Source organism: Harpia harpyja, chromosome 19 (assembly GCF_026419915.1).
Source record: "Harpia harpyja isolate bHarHar1 chromosome 19, bHarHar1 primary haplotype, whole genome shotgun sequence".
Lineage (NCBI taxonomy): Eukaryota > Metazoa > Chordata > Aves > Accipitriformes > Accipitridae > Harpia > Harpia harpyja.
The window spans coordinates 5,715,488-5,734,188 of NC_068958.1; the positions used below are offsets into that span (position 1 = coordinate 5,715,488).

Sequence of the window (18,701 nt, forward strand, 5' to 3'; positions counted from 1 at the left end):
CTTCCTGGGCTCAAATTTAAACCAAGGCGTAGGTCAGGAGGGCAAACCCAGAGCAATGGGTGTAAGGCAGCCGGGAGCTGGAGCACAGCGCTTGTCTGCGGCTTCCAGCAGCGGTGCTGGGCAACCCTGGATTCCCGTTAGCCGAGACTGCTGCGTGTGCTGGATTTGGGGGGATTTGCAGGATGCTGTGAGGATTCTCTGCAGCTGCAGCACCGGTGTCCGGTCTGAGTTAAAAAACATAGCCGGGGTTTGCACAAATCCCACCCTCGTTCCCCTTTGGTTAACTGTAATTTTGCTGCCGACTGCCCTAAGAGAAAGATCCTGCCACAGCAGAGAATTCGGGAAAAGGGCCGGAGGAGTTTCTATAAGGCCGGGAGCGTCGGCGGGACGTGCCCCAGGCAGCACAGGATGGCGGGGCCCTGCTCTTCCGCGACCCGCGTACAGAGGATTGCATTTTGGGGGACAAAACCGCCCAAGAGGCCCCGGGGACGTCTCTTTCTTTCGCGTTTCCCCCCATCTCCCTCGGCGGAGGCCCGCGGAGAGAAGCTGGGCCCGCAGCAGCCCCTCTGGTGCCGAGCGTCCCCGCCACGCTGCCCGGACCTCCACGGTCTCCCGAGTCCCGCTCCTCGCCCCGCCACGCCGGACGGCTCCGGGGACGCGGGCGAGGGTTTCCCTCAGCACGCTGCCCCTCGCTGCCGGCACCCACCGCGGCCCTGCCAGTCCCCTGTCAGCGCTCCCGGGCTGGGCTGGGGGGCACTACCGAGGGCACCGCCCGTCCCCAGTGCAGGGGACGCCGGTCCCTGACAGGAACCCCCCCGAGGCGCCGCCGCTCGCCCGCGCTCGAGCCCCCTCCCCGCCCCGCTCCTCAGGCCCGGAGCCGGACGGGGGCCTTGCCCGCCGCCCGCGGCCCTGCCCGCCGCCAACCCCGCCCGGCGGGCCGTGGCGGCGGTTCCCCGGCGCGGTCGGCAGGCGGCGCTGCGGCCCGGGGCGGTGCGTGTGCGTGTACGGCGGGAGCCCCCGGGCCGCCTCTTCCCCTCGCGGCCCGGCGGAGCGGGCTGGGGGGCGGGCGCTGCCTGCGCCGCCGCCGCCGCCGCTGCCGAGCTCCACAGGCCGCCGCCGCAGCGCCCTTCCCGGATCGCGGCCGGCCGGCCGGCAGCAGGCGGGAGGCGGCGGCGGCTGGCAGCTCCCGCGCCGCGGCCGCTCAAGCCGGCTTACCTGCTCGGCCGGGCCTGAGCGCCTGAGCCCGGTTCCGACATGTCCGGCAAGATCGAGAAAGCAGGTGAGCGGGCCGGGCGCCGCGGGAGGCCCGGGGGGGAGCCCGCCGGGGCGGCCGAGCTCGCCGCCCTTCCCTCAGCGCCGCCCCGCCGCCGCCGCGGCCCGCCGGAGCTACCGGAGCTGCTCGGCCGCGGGCCTGGCGCGGCCCGGCGGGGCTGGGGGAGGCGGGCAGGGCCCCCCGCGCCCGGCGGGTTTCGGTGCCCCGGGCCGGCGGGAGGCTCCTGTCAAGGCGGCGCGGGGCCCGGGCCGGGGTTGGGCCCGGGGCGACGAGGGGAGCGGCGGGGGGGGGGGGGGGGGGGGGGGATGCTCTGCCCGGTGCCCCCGCCGCGCTGCCAGGGGCTGGTCCTGGGCTGCCCGGGCGCCGTTTGGGTCAGGCTTTTTGTCTTCTCCTCCGCTTTTTCCTTTTTTTTTTCCTCCCCCCCCCCTTTTTTTTTTTAATTTTATTTTCCCGCACCCCTGCCGTCCTTTCCGTGTAGCAAAGCATCAGCAAAGCCGGGGCACTGCAACGCTTTGGGGCCTACACGCAATGATTAATTGCAACTTCTCCAACTTTTTCCTCTTCTGGTGTTTGTGCAAGATCAGAAAAGATGAGTCCGTGGGCAAATGTCAGAGGGAACTTGCTCATTTTTTCCTCTCTCTTGCAAAGCTCTCCCCTCTGCCCGGGGTGCTCGCCTAGAGCCAGAGCCGGGGGAGGCTGCTGAGATCTCTTCTGCTCTCACAAGGAAACGCTCAAGCACGGATCATATTGTCTCTCTGTGCTTCTGGAGTCGTGTCTGGTTCTCAGTTGTCACTTTAGATGGTTGAATGCCCCTGTTTTTCTGTGTAGCGGGAGTAGTACGTTTAAAGATTCAATTAGTGTTTTGCAAATCAAGCAGTGAAGTTATTTAGTTTAATTATGTTGCATTTAATTAGCAGAGAAAAATCAATGCTGTTTTGTATTTTTTATTGTAAGGAATAGCTAGGCAGTTTCCTACTGGGGAATGTAGGGTAGCAGCCTGAGTTGGGATGTGCGAAGTACAGCCTTCAGGCTTTCCAGAACAGCAGCCACCGATTTAGGAAAGATTCCTGTTTCAAAGCAGTAAAGTTGGTAGCAGTGCTTTCTGGTTTTGATCATTCGATCCTGGTTTGTTCTGGCTTCTGCGCTGCACTGTATACGAATATGTTCTCCTGCGATATGAGTTCTGGAGCGGCCTCCAGGGATAAGCAGTCTGGCTGCCTGGCAGCCGGCTTTTAAGTGCAGTACGTAGGCATGTTTCCAGCTCTTAGCGCTAAGTTACTGTCTAACAAGTGTGCATCACATCATGGGACAAATGTTATTCCAGAAATATCATAGGTTAATCTGATGCACGATCCCTTACATAGTATCGCAACATAACGCTTTGCTTTGGGATTCTGGCTATGTCTTTTCAATGCTTACTGGTATATCACTGCAACTGTTTGTCCGGGAAGCGGGTAACTGAGTAAGGAAGGTGTTAGCAGCATATATAGACCTGGGGCCAGCTCTAAAATAATTGCCACTTGTTTATGCTAGAGGTGAATTTGGCTTGGGATTTTAGTAAATGCTGATAGCACTGTAGACAGTAATTACAGATGTATAAATAAGTGATCACGTTTTGTTTATTCGCGTGCAGTAAATAACCCTGTGAGAATAGTAAATATAACTCCACACCAGCGAAGCAGCGTGAAGAGTTCAAATGCGGGAAGATGACTCTGTAGACACACACAAACGCAGTGCGGTTCCATAAACAATAGAACAGAAAGGCCAAAAATACCATACAAAAATCATACGCTGCGCAACCTAGAGACCCGACTTTGCAACACACTGAACTCCCATTGAAGAACTCAAGACATCATGCAGGATCCGTCCCCAGGTCAGTGCTGTAAATGTACAGTTTTGAAGATGCAATGGGTGAAGCCTTGATGCGGAGGCATTCTTTCTAGTGGGTGTGTGTCGTAGTGATGATTTGCTGAACAAGAGAAACTGTAAATCTGGGAAATTGTCCTCTTTCAACTGCTTGTATTTTCATTTAAGAAGGGTATTTAAAAAAAAAAAAATCCAGTCCAAATATAAACTGGAGGGGAAGAGGTGGGGAAGGGGAGGGAAGGAGGGCTGGAAGCCAGCTGTTTCAGTGCAGTACAGTCTTGATCACTGTTTCTGAGTGTTTGAGCTTCTGATTGACACAAACAGTTCGGTTAATAGCGTCACCAAATAAACACTGTCTGTAATACCACAGTAATTCTGGGATAATATTTGTCAAAATGTATACAGTAGCAGAACAAAGGATACAGAGTCACGAAACAAATGCTATGAGGTCTAAGGTCTGCATATTTGTGTACATTTGACTTTGGTTTTTTCTTATGGGAACGGAAATACATGCAAAACCCATTATGTTGTAAATAAAATAGGCTGTTGCGTGATAACAAGCCATGTTGACAAACTTGTTGGAATGGGCTTGGGCTTTGGTTTGACTCTCATGTCCATCTAGTCAGGCTGCTGGGAAGAAAAGTGTTGCCTTATAGGGTTAGATCCCTAGAGATCTTACATACATCTGCTCCCTGGGTCCTTAAATGAAACACCTTGTTGGCACTTAATAAAAAACAATAATAAATGATTAGAGATAACAGCTACCATCCTGTCCACCAAGCAAGAGCGAACAAGGCTCCCTCTGGAGCCTCTCAGTACTGCCGTTTAATCAACAGAAGGGTCACTGTAGAGCTATTCAGAGCACTGCTTTGGAGTGAAGGGGAGCCATCTGGTAATGTAGAATAAGATGGTATATTTTGTTTTCACTAGTATTAGACCCCCTGTTTTATTAGGCTCCAGCCAGGAGACTTCCAGATACTTTTTCAAAGCAGAATCCTCATTGACTTGAAGAGAAGGAATGGCATCCAACATTGATTTTTCTTTACTCTAGAACTGTGACTTTTTGTCTTCACTTTCAGAAAATATTTGCTCCCACCCTCGTTAGTCTTACAGTTTTGATCTAAAATCCAAAATAGGGGTGCCAAGAAAGAGTGGAGAAGGTCACAGATTCTGCTTGGGTTTCCTGTTACCATGGCAGTACATGAATTCCTGTATTTATTTACCTGATGGATTATGTGCTCCAGGGAATTGAACTATTCTGCGTCATTCAGGGAGAATAAGGGAGCAGTTAGACACCATCAGGTGTAAAACAAAAGCTCTTCCTTGAAGCAGGTCCATTCAAGAATGCCCTTTATTGAAACCAAAGAACATATGGGTGCCATACTTTGAAGGTTTATTCTACTTGATGTTTTCAATCTTAATCTTGTAATTTTTTGCAAGGTTTTCATATCCCTTGTAAGCTTGCTTTTTCAATAGCTGTCTGCTGAAGGTTGTTTGAGATAACTGTTTCAAGTATTAGCTACCTGGAGTGCAGTGAGTTATCTCTATTCTGCTCAGGACTCAACTGGACGTATTTATTCCCAGCAGATTGAAAATGCTGTTGTCTTCGCCTTTTACTCATAAGCATTGGCCTCATAAGCAAATTCACCTCCGAGGTCTCATCCTTCAGTATTGGTGGTATAAACATCTAGGGCTTATCCTAGGAGAACTCTATTCTTAAGGAAAACAGCAAAATAAAAGAAACAATTCAAGAGGCCAGATTGTTCCCATCTTTATAGGAACTTAATATTTGGCCACAGTCCTCCACGCCAATTTACATGATTCTGAATTGTGCATCTGTGAATGCTTTTGTATTAATGTGAAGTTTCCTGGGGCTCTTATTTTTGGGGAGGATATATTTTGAACTGTTATCATCTCTTGGATCATTCTATGGAAATTATCCTGCATATTTTCTACACCTGTACAGTTTTCTGTAGTTTGTCTAAGTTATGTTTAGATGAGTTACTAGGCAGAACTCTTTCTCGGTTCAGTTGTGCATTCACCCCTGTACTGTGTTCTTCAGTATAAGTGAGGGCTTTCAAGTGAGAAGTTTTGCAGTTGACCAGTGGAAGTGCTGCTCTACTGGTCGTTTTCAAACAAAGTAAAAATTCTCTGTAAAATGTCCTGGAATCTGAAAATTAAACTCTTCTAAAGACTCACTTCACAACCCTAAAGGCAATTCAGTTCCAATTCTTCCTTATTTGGGCTTTTAGCACCTACTGCATTTCCTACTATATGCTGCTAAGATAGTAACATCACATGTGTGTTTTATCGTAACTTGTTTAAAAAGCATCAACGATTCAGTCTAGTCTTGTGTAGAGGCAAAATACAGGTCCAAGATGATCACTATTTAGTGTTTCCTACAAAAAGGCACAAAGAGCAGAATTTTGCATTTTTTGTAAGTCGTCGTAGGCTCGACAGGTGTTCTGTTGCATAGCTTCAAGACTGGAGCGTTCAGAAATGTAGCCTGTGGGATAACTGCTGCAAGATTGAGATGGTCATAGCAGTTGTAAGAAGGAAGTGGACAAGGAGTGGAGAAAAAAGACAGCTGAAGTCTACTGGAATGTGAAGCAGCTGGCTTGTGCCTTAGTCAGTGAAAAAGCAGAAACTGGAAACAATTGCTAAATTTATTTTCAGTGCAAGCAATCGTTTTCCTTGAACCGCAATGACTAAATATATCTATTGGTGTGACTTTTATGTGGTGGTAACTCTTACTGACTCTTGCTAACCCAGCAAGCAGAGAGATGAGTGGAAGTTCACTGTCAGTCAAGATAATAACACAAATGTCCCTCATCTAGGTCTGTTGCTTTACTTGTAGAGAAAGTTTTCTATTTGTAAGAAGGGACCTGTAGGCTGTCAGCATGGCTCTACTTGTTGCAATGTACTGCATGAATGGAAGAATCCTGGGTATTCTAGGGAAGGGAGTCAATCTGGAACTGCTTTTTCAGGTTTTCTTGGGGTTTTGTTCATCTTTCTGGAAGTTTTGAATTGCAGTTGATACCTCAGCTGATATTCTAGTAACTCTATCTGTAAGTGCAGATAGACTCTGATGGAAAGGTGTGGATCTTTTAAAAAAAAAAAATATATAAATATATATACACATTAACACCTTATTTATTACAAAGTTGAAAGCCTGTGGGTAGAATTGGCAGAATGAGCTTTGCTGTTGACTTACAAATCCTTTGAAAGGAGAGCGTTTAATTCAGAAGTTTACAGCATCTTAACTGCAAGTGGAGGAACATGAAGTGTTAACTTTCTAGACTTTATTTTAAAGAAGCTAGAGAGGTGTTATACCTTTCCTTGGCAGAGGCATTTGATGGCTAATCAGATTTAATTCAAGCACTCAATCATTATGTGTATTACAGATGTCTAGGTAGTTCTCAGTTGGGCTGCTGAGAGGTGATAACTGGAATTGTTTGTTACCATAGCATCAGATTTGGAAGATCCTTGTACCCCAGCAAAGGTAAGATGAGAGAGAGCATCTCCTGTCTTTGTGCCAGATAAAACTCCAGAAACTATGTATTATATTAAAAACAACAAATTACATGTCAGAGCTACAGGTAAGGTGATTTAATAGCCTTCTTTCTGTCTCCTGCTCCTCACCACACCCATCACTTTGCACAGTTTGGGTACATGTAGAGGGTATAACTTGTTCCATTTTCCAAGGCAAATCATCCCAACATTTTTCTGCTGAAACTAGAGATCTGGAGTTTTGCGGTCTTTTGCCAGTTCGCAGAGCTATTGACCTCTGTGTACTGTTGCTTAGCAGTGAAATGAATCCTTCCAGTTTGTATTCTTCCTGCGGAGACTTTACATTATCTGGAGAAAAGCTGGTGCATGGAGAGGGATCCTTCAGCTTTCCAAATTTGTGACAGAATAGGCTTTTCTCTCTGAAAACAGTTGAAAATTTATTGTGTTGTAAGTGCCTGAATATTTGGGAAATTCTGCTTTGGTGTTACATCTGTCTTTTCTTCTTTATTAAGGTTAGCAAACTATAGGATTCAGCCATTGTCATGGAAGCAGTATGGAAGGAGTATTAAAATCACCTATTGCAAGAATATTAGCTTTGTTCTTTGTCAGTTTTGTCTAAATAACCAAAGCTTGGCTTTCATGGTGTACAGTTGAGAGATATTGTAGAACATAATGGGGTGAGGGGATGGTTATGGAGAGCAGTGTGTTGTTCTCAGTGCTTTAGTAGAGATTAGAGGAAAAGGGAGAGCTGGTTGGAGGAAAACTCAATTTATTCACCTTTGCAAGTTTGAATTTGCAGCCCCAGAACTCCACGGTGTATAAAAAGGTGGCCAGAGAAGGAAGAAGGGACATCGCAAGTGGAGATGTTGATGGAATGATTGAAAAGACCAGAAAAGAAGTGAGAGGATGCCCAACCCATGGATGTTAGAAGAGGAGGGAATGGTGGGCTAAGTTGCGTGCAAGTAGAGCAGATAGGAAAAGACAGATGACAAAAAGGGAAAGCGGGCAAGGAGGAGGCTCCCAGCGGCTTTCATGGGAGTCTGTTCCAAGGCAAAGAGACAGAAGATGAATTTCAGCAATCCGGAAAAGCTGCAGGAATCCTGCAGGTTGGGACGTGCTGCCAAAGGAATGCTCTGCAGTTCTGCTATTCACGTTACTGCAGCCTGACAAATTTACAGCTATATTACCTGATCCATTGCATCCACTCTTAAAAATACATTTCCGATCTTTTCTTATGGTGCATGACATTGATACTGCTAGAGCAAACAATTTCATCTATGTGAGAGAGAAGCGATGTCCCCACATATTCTGTGAAGCAACCCGAGAAAGTTGATGGATCAGATTATTGGTCTACTTTTATTTGCATTGCATATTTCACTTAAAGCTCTTCAACTTTGAAACAGTCTCTTGATGTTAAATCTGTTTGCTGTTTTAGATGCTACCGTAGCTCACCTTCTCTGGAGTTTGTAAGATAATGTTTTCATGTTGAGAGCAAGGAAGAAGTGAATAGAAACAAGTATAATAAAAAGATGGCCTGTATCAGAGTGTTCACTTACTTAGTGCTGTGGGAGATACAATATCAGCGGTATTTGGGAGAATTGCTTCTCTTATACTTGCTTTCTATTTCATCGTATTTAGGAAAGTAAAAGATTTGAGAATGGGCAAGAGCTGTATGGAGATTCTAAGCCTTGGCTAGCATTTTGGTTTCAGGTTTCTTTCATTTTTTTTGGTTCCCCTTTTATACCACTGAGAGGTTCAAGTGAGCATGGGTGGCACCCAAAGAAGAGAATTCTTAATTATGGGGCTGAGGCTCTTTGAATTAAGCAAATGCATGTTTTGCATTATCTTACTTTACCTGGGTGACAGTCTCTGCTGCTTTGTGTAGAGCTTTTCTGGTGTCATGAAAATACTGTGCATTTTGTGATTCAAGTTAACATCTTGGTGTGGCCATCAGTGCCTCTTAAGGAAATACTAATTCATTATTCTGCTGAGGGAGAAAGGTTAAAGCTTGCTTGCCACCCTGATGCTCTCATTCTTTCTCTCTGAAGGCTTCATGTGGGGATGCCCTTTGTTGCATACTTAACATATTCACTGAACCAGTCCCATTTATATTCTAAACAAGATCTTTAATTTCATCCCTCACATGTACAAAAATCTTGGGTTTTGAAAGAAAATAGATGATAATTTTCTTTTTGGGCTTCTGGAAAGAAAGGAAAAAATCAGTAGAGGTTAAAATCAAAGAATAGTTACCCATGGCTGGTAAAGTTGGGAGTAAGCAGATGCTGCAGCTTGGTTGATTAAACCTTGATAGAATTTTACCAAGAGACTGAATATGTAGTTCTATATCTGTTAAACAGTAGTTTGCAGGTAGTCTTTAATAATTAAAATGGGAGCAAAAGGAGTGTGTTCACAACGTACAGCATGTGTTGTTTTATCCCCTACCTTTTGATGTTTTTATTGTGCTTCTCAGTCTACCAATCTGTCCTGTCCATACTGCCCAAGAGGTGGTAAAATAGCCTCAGGAATTAATTCCATATTTAGAAAGTTTCCTTTACAAACCAAACAGCATGTAATAAAGGGCACCCAGGGAAATCAATATTTTAGTTCTGGTTGTATAGTACATTCAAACCAATTCCAGACAGCAGTGCTCAGTGAATCCATCCGATGGTGGGCTTCAGTTAGCAGGACAATACTGTTTGAAACACAGTTTTCCTTGGGTGATATATTATCCTTTCATTTTGTGCTCTAAGTATAGTAAGTTTGTCAATTTGAATATGGGGAGATAAAGTGCGGATGGTTCCCATCCACTTTTTGCTTAACAATGCAACCTTGCATTTCATTGTTGTGAGCGATGTGTGCTGCAACTTTCATATACGAAGAAATTAAATATCCCTGTTTGGATATATTTTTTCCATCTTAATTTTTTTAAGTCTATGTTTTCTGCTTTTCTAATTAGAGGAAGCTTTAAACAAGAATAGTAAGTTTGAGGAACTAGGGAGATCTACCAACAGGTTTAGTTAGAGCTCATCTATGAATTTACAGGGACTTACAGGAAATGTAGAGCACTGGTGTGTGCAGGAGGTGGTTTGTCTGTATAAATATACTTGCAAAGGTCACGTGAAATCATATGTTAAGTCTGATGCCAGATTTTTGATGGAGCATGGTAAGAGTGGTGCAGGGGTTGAGTTTACTCTTTTACTGCGTGGAATTGCTTCTCCAGGGCTACTATATGGGAGAAATTTGCAGTACCCAAAAACATTATGCATCTGAAAGTCACATGAGGTGGGGTTTTTTTGTTTTGTTTTTTGTTTTGATTTGGTTTTGTTTTTTGGGTTTTTTTAAAATCTTTTATCTTTATGAGCAATACCTAGGAGAATATAACTGACAAACCGAGGTGGGGAGTTTCTGTTTTCAGCTTAGTTTTCTGTTTGCTCTGTGAATAGCTGTTTACTCTTTGTCACTGGAAATGGTGGCACTTCTGTCTCCTGCTCTGTCAGTCTGGTCTGTTGTAGTTTACAGGAGAGACACTTCAGAAAGTTGTAGAACCACCCTGTTAAAACGCTCTAATGAATATAAGGAATGGTATTTAAAGTACACTGTTTACAGTGAGCTGGCTCTCTCACATATGGCCAATTTTGTGATATTCAGGTACACAGTATCTCTTTAAAGAAGAACCACTGAGTTTTGATGCATAACTTGGCATGTCTGCTCAGAGGTAAGCTTGCTTCTTACGTCTGTACCTCTCTTACTTAATCTGTAGCATCTTTTCATAAGGAAATAGTGATGGCTCATCCATCTTATGTTAGAACTCTTGGACCTATTGGCCAATTTCAGGCAAATTTTGCAGAGGAATTGATATTAGAAATTTGTTTAAACTTCTGCACATGTTCTATAGAAGACCGAGTAGAACAAAGAGACCACAGATAGTGCCTTCATTATGGCAAAAGGGAAAATGTAGCTGTCCCATACTCCATTTGGCTATCCAGTGTCAACTGGTATACACATCATTTCAGAATCACTAACACACATGGTGCTTCTTGTTCAGAGAGGTGCCAAGGGAGATGCAAGGAAGCTAGATTTCTTGTGTTGGAAGAAGAACAGATAGAGTTTTACTAGTTTTGCTGCTCATAGAAAAATACTTTTTTTAAAATACTTTTTTTAAATAAGACCTGGCTGATGTAGTTTGCTGTTTCATGATTTAACTAAGGTTATGATCTTATGCTCATTCAGTTGCATAGGCATTTTGTCGGTCTAAACTTGTCTCATATTAGTTTATATTGCACTGTAAAATTCACAGGCATGCAATAAATCTGACTGTATTTTGAAAACTTACAAGAAAATTGTGCAGTGAGCTACTGTAGTTTAACCTCAGCTGGATTAATTGATGCAACCTTCATGTATAGGCAAGGTCTAAGAATGAATAGATATAAATTCTTTATGGCCTAGAAACTTCTCTTCATTTCTCCACTAAACTTGCACCACCACACTTGTATGAGTTAAAAACTGATTGTGTCATTTAAGGTTTTGCCTCTTAAATTTACGAAGGCAAGATAAATTCATAAAAGAGAGATTTATGGTGATTTAAGAATATCCTTGCTCAAAAGTAGTCAGTTCTGTGAAGCTGGCTCAAAATTGCACCTATACTGAAATAGATACAATTTTGTGTATGCAAAGTCTAAAAATATTTTTTATTTCTGTATAATGTTTGTTCTAATAATTTCTAGTCCCTCATGGATTCCAGCAGTTGTCAGAAGGATTTACTACTGGTTATATTGGTTTGGAAATGCACATCTTTCACCAGAGACTATAGGAAAAGCCTGTGGTGACCGTGGCTAGCATAGACCCTAATGCCTAGCATTTACCCAGCTAAGTTTGGGGGAGATGAATCACAGCCTTGGGCAGGTTTCTGTCCTGTTGGGAAGCTGTTCAAAGAGATTTTAGATGGTGCTTGATACTAGAGTTATGTGAAGCTGAATGCATTGATTTAGCGAATGGCTTGCTACGTCTTTGGTTGAGGCAGTGCTGCAGAAGGCATTTCTTCACTGCCACCCTCACTTTGGATCGCCTGTTTCTCACAGCGCTAAAGCAAACGTGCTGTGTGGCCGTGGTGTTCACCCCTCAGACTGCATGACTCTCTGCAGAGGAAACCAGGGTTAGAAGACGACTGACCCCTTGCCTCCGAAAAAATCCCATCTCACATGCAAGTCACTGCTGAGAGAACTAACGAAAGAACCTTACGTACCACAAAGGGGATGCCTGCAATAGCTCGCTTAATATTAACCCCGCTGCTGGTGGCAGGTCTGTGAGCTGGCAACACTTTTATCTAATTTGCTGTTAGTTCCCAAAGATGAAGCAGACACTAGACCTTTTAAAGTTGAATTTCTTTGCTTTCCCTTGTGCTGCTCAGCCCAGAGAGACGCAAGGTATTGCATTCCATCAGCTGATGATTTAGCATCAGGCTGGAAGGTAAAAACACTGATTAAAAAAAAATGTTTTCCTTTGCTGCTAGAACAAAGACTACTTGAATTGTGAACTGGTTGGTCTGGAACAGGGAATGCCAAGGAAGAGCAAAATCCTTTGGAAAAAAGCAAATATGTGTGTCTTCTGGGGACAGCTCAGAGAAGCCAATTGAGGACAGTGAAGGGTAGGCTGCTGTTAAAAGCCGAAATATCCTGGTAAAAATGGCAGGGCAAATGAACCCTTAAAAACCATGCAAAGAGAGAATTTGGTTCTCATTACTGTCTGTGTATTTCCAGGTAGTCTTTAAACAATGATGGTTTTGCTCCTGTCTGTCTCAGGTGAAAGCACTTGTATAAATTCTTTAAATATGCATTGGCAGCTCTTACTCTTAGGTTTTATCCCGAATTACAGCCTTGTTCATTAGACCTCAAATCTGAGGTGTACTTTTCACTGTAATACTTCTAGGGCTCCCTGGAGACATCAGATATACCACAAGTGATACACAGGAGAACTCTCTGAGCTTCCATTTGGCTGGCAGCCTGCAGAGTGCCAAGGTCCAAGGGATCAAAACCATCGTTTGGACCAGACTTCGGTGTAACCTGCGTCGCTGCCTGGGGTTGTTGGGATTGTTGTGGCTTTCTACTATGTGCGTAAGGAAAAAATGCTTACCTGGCAGTTGACCACAATTATCTGTGTTCAGGGTTACCACCTGAATGAGTATTTTGTACTTTTTGTTCTGGTTGAAGTTAACATGATAGAGAAGGGAAAACCAAGGAGACTGAGGGATTATTTCTGAAAGCTGGGCAGATGAGTTTATCTATAAATCCGGAGAGTCTCTGGCAACAGGGTGTATAAGAGTGCTAGTAACAACAAAAACGATGTTGGAAGGTTGTTGATCGCTTATGTCATTGTTTTGATACTTCTCAAGGTCTGTAAGTACTTAGGGCTCATATAAGTGATAGCATCAAAGGTGACAGCCATTGGTCATCCAGTCTGTTGGAGCTCCACTGGCAAGATCCAGAAAAAATTCTCCCATCAAGTGAAAGCACATCTGATTCTGAAATCATTCCCAGTGTGTATGTGCTGTTAACATGGCTGTTGATCGGAGGTCCTGATCCGAGTCTGGCATCCAAAGTTGGTAACTCATGCAAAACACCATTCTCGGCAATGTTACCAGTGCTGTGGCTTGTCCTGTGGGGAGAGCTAACAGGCTGTGGGTTTTATTATTGCTATTATTTTCATTTGTTTTTATCATTTAATACTTCTCAGATGAGTACTTCACATCTAAAAGCTTTGGCAACATGGTATACTAAGTTTCAAATATTATCATAATGGAGAAAAAGATCATGCTAGAGATATCAGTACTGGGTAGTATACACTTAATGAAATTGTTATTCAAAGCTCTTATATCCAGAAAAGTAACAGTGGTTTGTGTTGATGCTGCACACTATGATCTTAACCTTTGGGATGATAACAAAGCACAAAAACTGGCTCCTCCTGCAATCCTGTGCCCTTGAAGGAGTCATTTAGTTAAATTCCTTAATATTTTTGCAGCTGTGGTTGTGGTTTATTAACTGATGCTGCTTTGAAGAAGAGCCTGTGTCTGCAGCAGAGTTTTCATTACTCATCTGTCAATACTTGCAGAATAAAACAAATGGGTCTGGGTAGAGAGGTTTCTGCTCTTCTGTGTAAATGGTTTCTTTTTCTCCATCCCTGCTATTTTACCCAATGAGAGGGTAGAGAATAGTTTTGATGCAGTACATGGTTATACTGTATTGGATAGGAAGGTCTGGCCTGCTTTGTCTGTCAGGATTATTTTAAATTATGACGTTTAGATTTTATTAAATGAACTAGAGGGAATTAAAAACATCTCTCTTTCCCAAAATATTCTCACTTGTACAGCTGTAAAATGCCCTTTATCCTGAATCATACCAGCTGAAGAATCTCCAGAGTTTCTCTTTTGCAGTAGGTAAAACATGATTTTTGGCCAGTTCAACAATTAGCTTGTCAGGAGAAATGCAGTTGAGTTTTGTTTGGTTTTGGTTTTGTGTTTACATAGTCCTCAAAATTGAAAATTAGATAAACCAAAATATTATGTTGCTGTGTATACTGATGCATACTGCAAGTTTTGCAGTAATTGCCTTGGCTTCTGGGTGAAATGCAGGAGGTGACTTATCTGCCTGGATTTGGGGGGTTTTTTACATGCTAATTGCAAATGAAGGGTACATCTTATTTTGAAGCCCCTGCAGAACAGGGATATCGGCTCTGGGAGATGGAGATATAAATGATTTTCATGCTGGTACATAGTATGGGTGAATGAATGGAACGAGCCGTTTTCATAGCAAATGAGCAGTCGATACGAAATGCTTTGTTGGAATGGGGCAGGGCTGTAGCGAAAGGATGAACTATAATAAGTAGGGGAGAAGGACTTGCAGAACCCAGGGTGTTGACTCATTTGACCCCATGCTTCTCTTGAGTTTCACACTTGACTGTGACAAATATTGAACGGCATAACAGCTAGGCTAGCATGCTTAAGAGGCAAAAGTCAGTGCTGACCTCTTTCTGTGCATGTGTATTTTGGGGAAAATACTGGAGTCCTTACCTCCTTTTCCTGTTGTGCATTCTGGTTTTGCTTAGTTTTTATTCTACTTCAAAAAATCATGGAAGGGCAAAACCACACGCAGCAGTTCCCCGTGCAAGAAGATGTCAAGAACTAAGGCCCAGCCCAGTAAACGCAATTTGTAACTTGAAGCCTTGCTTTGTGCCTCTGTACCTTGGTTAGGTGAAGTGTTGGCTGGTAAATTGGTGCCAGTTTCCTTAGCGCAGACCTGCCTTTTGTCATAGAGTTGCCATCAAATGTATTTTAAAGCCTCTCCTGTGGGAGACTATTCTGTGCTACCATGGCCTCCAGTGGGAGCAGAGGGAACCAAAACCTCTGCCAGACTGAGCTCTTGACTAGCTGCAAGCGTGAGGACCTAGTTTGGAGATAAAAACTGATTAGTGGATAATTCCCCCAGAATGAATAATCTCAGCCTTAAAAGATGAATTGCAGATGGTTTTAGATGAGAGAGAGATCAGGTTTAACATGTCATTCTTTCAGTAACCTGAATCTACTGACCTTACGTGGCATTGCAGAGATCATTTCAGCCAAGTAAGAAGGGAAGGAGAGGCTTGCAGGTGGTGTGCGGCCAGTGCTTCCTGCGCCGGTCAGACCCCCGAGCCCCCAGTGTTGTATTTACCTGGTGGTTTGAAAGGTCTTTCACTCCGCAAGGTCAAGGAAAGCTTCCAAAATATGGAGGAGAGCCACTGTAAACTCCCCGAGTGAGAAGGATTAGTATCTAATACAACTTTTTAACCTATTTTCAGTTTAGTTATGCATCTTTACCCATCTTTCACCTTTGCAAAGGTTAACAGTACATGTGTTTTGCCTAGCTTTGACTGGAAAGCTTGCAAAAAGCAAGACTGAAACATAAAACCAAGTTAAGGACTATATGAGCAAGCTATGTCAATAAAGACCATCATTTTGTGTAGCTGTGCAGCTTATCAAATGACTCCAGTAAGAGTCTCCTTACAAATGCTTTTGTATTTTATCTGTTGACTCATCTATCTCAACACTTACAGTAACATTTCAGTACTGTCTTATAAAGCCTATGATTGAAACAAGGCTGTTCTTGGGCTGGTTAATCAACAGATGCAATTAATACAATGATGTTTGTCTTGACACCCTGTCTCACTATGGCGGTATTGTAAGCAGCATTGCTATGCGAGATCTCTGTGGTTGAGGACTCACTGTACAGGCAGATCACTCAACATTTGTATTCAATGTAAAGTCAACACTGAAAGAGTTTCAGACCTCTCCTTAGCTGGCAAATGGTCTCACTGGCGCTAGAAGCAATGTTAACAAAAGGGTAAATCATAATCTGCAGCACTTCTGATTTATTTAACAGTTTTATAAAATGCTGGGATTTTGTTCTGTTAGAGAGCACCAGAAGTGTAAAAGGAAAGCTCAGATGCGTTTTCTTCTTGTGCGAGTCTGGGAAGGTGGTGAAGGAAATATGATTTGGACTCAGATTTTTATTCTTTTAGTAGAACAATGTCAGTCCCAGACCAGTGCTTCTCAGATGTGTTTTACCCTGGGAACTTGTATAAAATGTCTTCCCTTTCAGCTATTTCATTTTTAGCTGTATAGAGGGTGTAACCATTGTTTAAGGGAGTGTCGGTGGCATGTAGCCAGTTGATATCTAAACGCTATCTTGAATTGTTTTAAAAGAGACTATGATTTTCTGTACTGAGATATATTGATGACTTTTTTCAAGGCAGGAAGTACATGCTGACTCCAGCAGTTGCCAGAGCAGCTGTTCGTTATGAGTAAGCCATATGAAAAATCTTGTGAAAGCCTTAATATCAGTAGGAAGCAGTGCGAGCTTAAATGATCAGCACCAAAGCGTGGTTATGCTGTATCAAGAACTGCTTTCATATTTTCACTTGCTCAGAATTTTATGTTGGGAGAAGTTTCTGGTTCTTATGGTATCAGAGTCTGCAGGATAGTTTACAGAGAAGTATTTAACTTCAGGCTAGTTAATATTTGTAAAGGCTTGTCTGGACACTCCCCAGAATCTTGCTCCAGGTTACAAATTTATTTGATTTATCCCATGTTGAGTTAATGTAGCAGTTTCTGTCTCTGTAAGTAGGCATCTCAGCTGGCTCCATAGCTTTTAGCATTTCCTAGCATTGTAGCACCAGTGTTACTTAGACTGGGTTTCTACCAAGGCCTGTATTAGACAGGGCACACACCTGAAGTGCAGTCATCTCCCTGTCCTGAGTTTCCTAATCAGTAAGTTGGGACTTTTTTGTTATAGTCTGTCTCTGTTTTTAATCACAGAGCTGACTTTTGTCAAGACTGAGACACAGATTTCGATAGCTTTCCACCAAAAAGAAGTTTGTTTTGAATTAATGGACATTCAGTGAATTTCGGTAGTTGACATTTTCTGGAAAATTAAATGATTATTTTGGTCCAACCCCCCCTGATCAGTGCCAGCTGTGAGCAGCAGAGGAGGTGCTGGGCTCCAGTAGGCTCTTCCTGGGTATGGGTGGCTGTAGCAGAACTGCTGACCTTTGGCTCACAGAAGAAAAGAGTAAGCAAGAAGTACTGTGCTCCAAATGTGAACCTGTCTGGAAGCTGAGTATGCAGAGATAAGCCGCTGAAGGGGAAAACCCTTTCACCTATAGCTGATGTATTATACAAGTGAACCCAATGTAATAGTTTCCTAGCTCAGCTTCTGAGGTACTTCCAACTCAAGTTCAGTTACTTCCTTCATTCGACATTTGAGGTCTGTGTTTGAATTGCTTTTCATTTTGTATTGTTCCTTGTTGTCTTTGATACCAGGATATGATTTCTTCTTTGTCACCTCTTACTGCCCTTTGTTTCTCTTAGTTTACAATTTTTTTGATGCATACAGTCATGTTGCTTGTAGTGCATCCTGTCTAAGAGCCTGTGCCACAAGGTTTTGATTCAGCCAACTTGTCCTGGAGATGTATAGGGATGTGCCAGCAAACAGGGGTACGTATGTCACAGCAAAGGAACACGCATAGACATCCTGCCCAAACAGTAGAGCTACTCTTGCTGCTGAATGTGGTTCTCAGGCCATGGCTCATTAGGGTGGTAGCAATGGGAAATGTGGTATGTTCTGGCTTATTTTGAGCTTGATGCAATAATTTCCCCTGATGCAATAATTTAATGAATCAAAAAGGAAAATGTGTAATGCTTAGTGTTTATCTAGAGCTTTAAATTTTTAGAGCATTGTGCAAGCATTTATTCTGTACTTTTGACTTCATGATGGGTGGTGATGGAAAGTGCTGTCTGTAGTGAGGTGAGAATAGTGAGCACAACTTCTGCCCTTGTTTCATTTACTGGTATGATTTAACTTGTTACTTTGGTCAGATGATATCTACTTCTCCATAAGCCTCTGTGGGCTTTTCAGTTTATCATTGGAGCTGTATAGCCCATGAGTGGGTTAGTAGTTCATGTTTTTAAGGCATTTGAGATCTCGTTGGGTAGTGAGAGTGGAAGACGTAGTGCTGTGTAGTGGTGGCATCTCTTCATTTGTGGGAAGATGCAGGTAATATTGTGTGCACAGAGCATGCCACCTAGAGGAATGGGGCAGGCTGGCAAGGCTGTAGCCATGATTTGCTGGCAAAATTTAGGTGGCTGTGCGAATGGCTATGTTGAGACCTTCTCCAAGCAGTGTCCTTAGTGGCCCTACCTCTAGTACATTCACCAAGTCAAGTGTGAGAAGGTCCATGCACAGCTAGCTTTCCATCAACTCTTCTCAACAAACATTTTTCAACTTTTTACATGAGACTACTCTTCATGATTTAGCCTCCTGGTTATGTTGATCCTAATCTTTACGGAGGCTCAAGAACCTGAAATTAAGTTGCAAATCTCACCTCATATTCTCTGGGAATTAGGGTGAGGAATCTAGTACAAGGTGTGATTTGATGGGCTGACACTCTCCAAGCTCTGTGCTTTTTTTGGCTTATATGTTGCAATTCCTTTTGTGGGAGACTAATAAATTTCCCAGAAGATTATCCT

General features: G+C 43.5%; 1 protein-coding gene across 8 annotated transcripts in view; it reads left to right on the forward strand.

Annotated features, from left to right (window-relative positions):
* The first annotated feature begins 1,016 nt into the window (after positions 1 to 1,016).
* Positions 1,017 to 18,701, forward strand: part of RAPGEF1 (Rap guanine nucleotide exchange factor 1) — a 90,828-nt gene continuing 73,143 nt past the window's right edge. For 5 of the 8 annotated variants that reach the window (XM_052814595.1, XM_052814598.1, XM_052814596.1 and 2 more), the window contains exon 1: positions 1,017 to 1,279. In XM_052814595.1, coding sequence (XP_052670555.1) covers positions 1,255 to 1,279 — 25 coding nt within the window. In that variant the 5' untranslated portion in view covers positions 1,017 to 1,254. Of the gene's footprint in view, positions 1,280 to 2,906; positions 3,147 to 18,701 lie in introns of all 8 variants that reach the window. The other 3 variants (XM_052814602.1, XM_052814603.1, XM_052814597.1) reach the window with 2 other exon arrangements.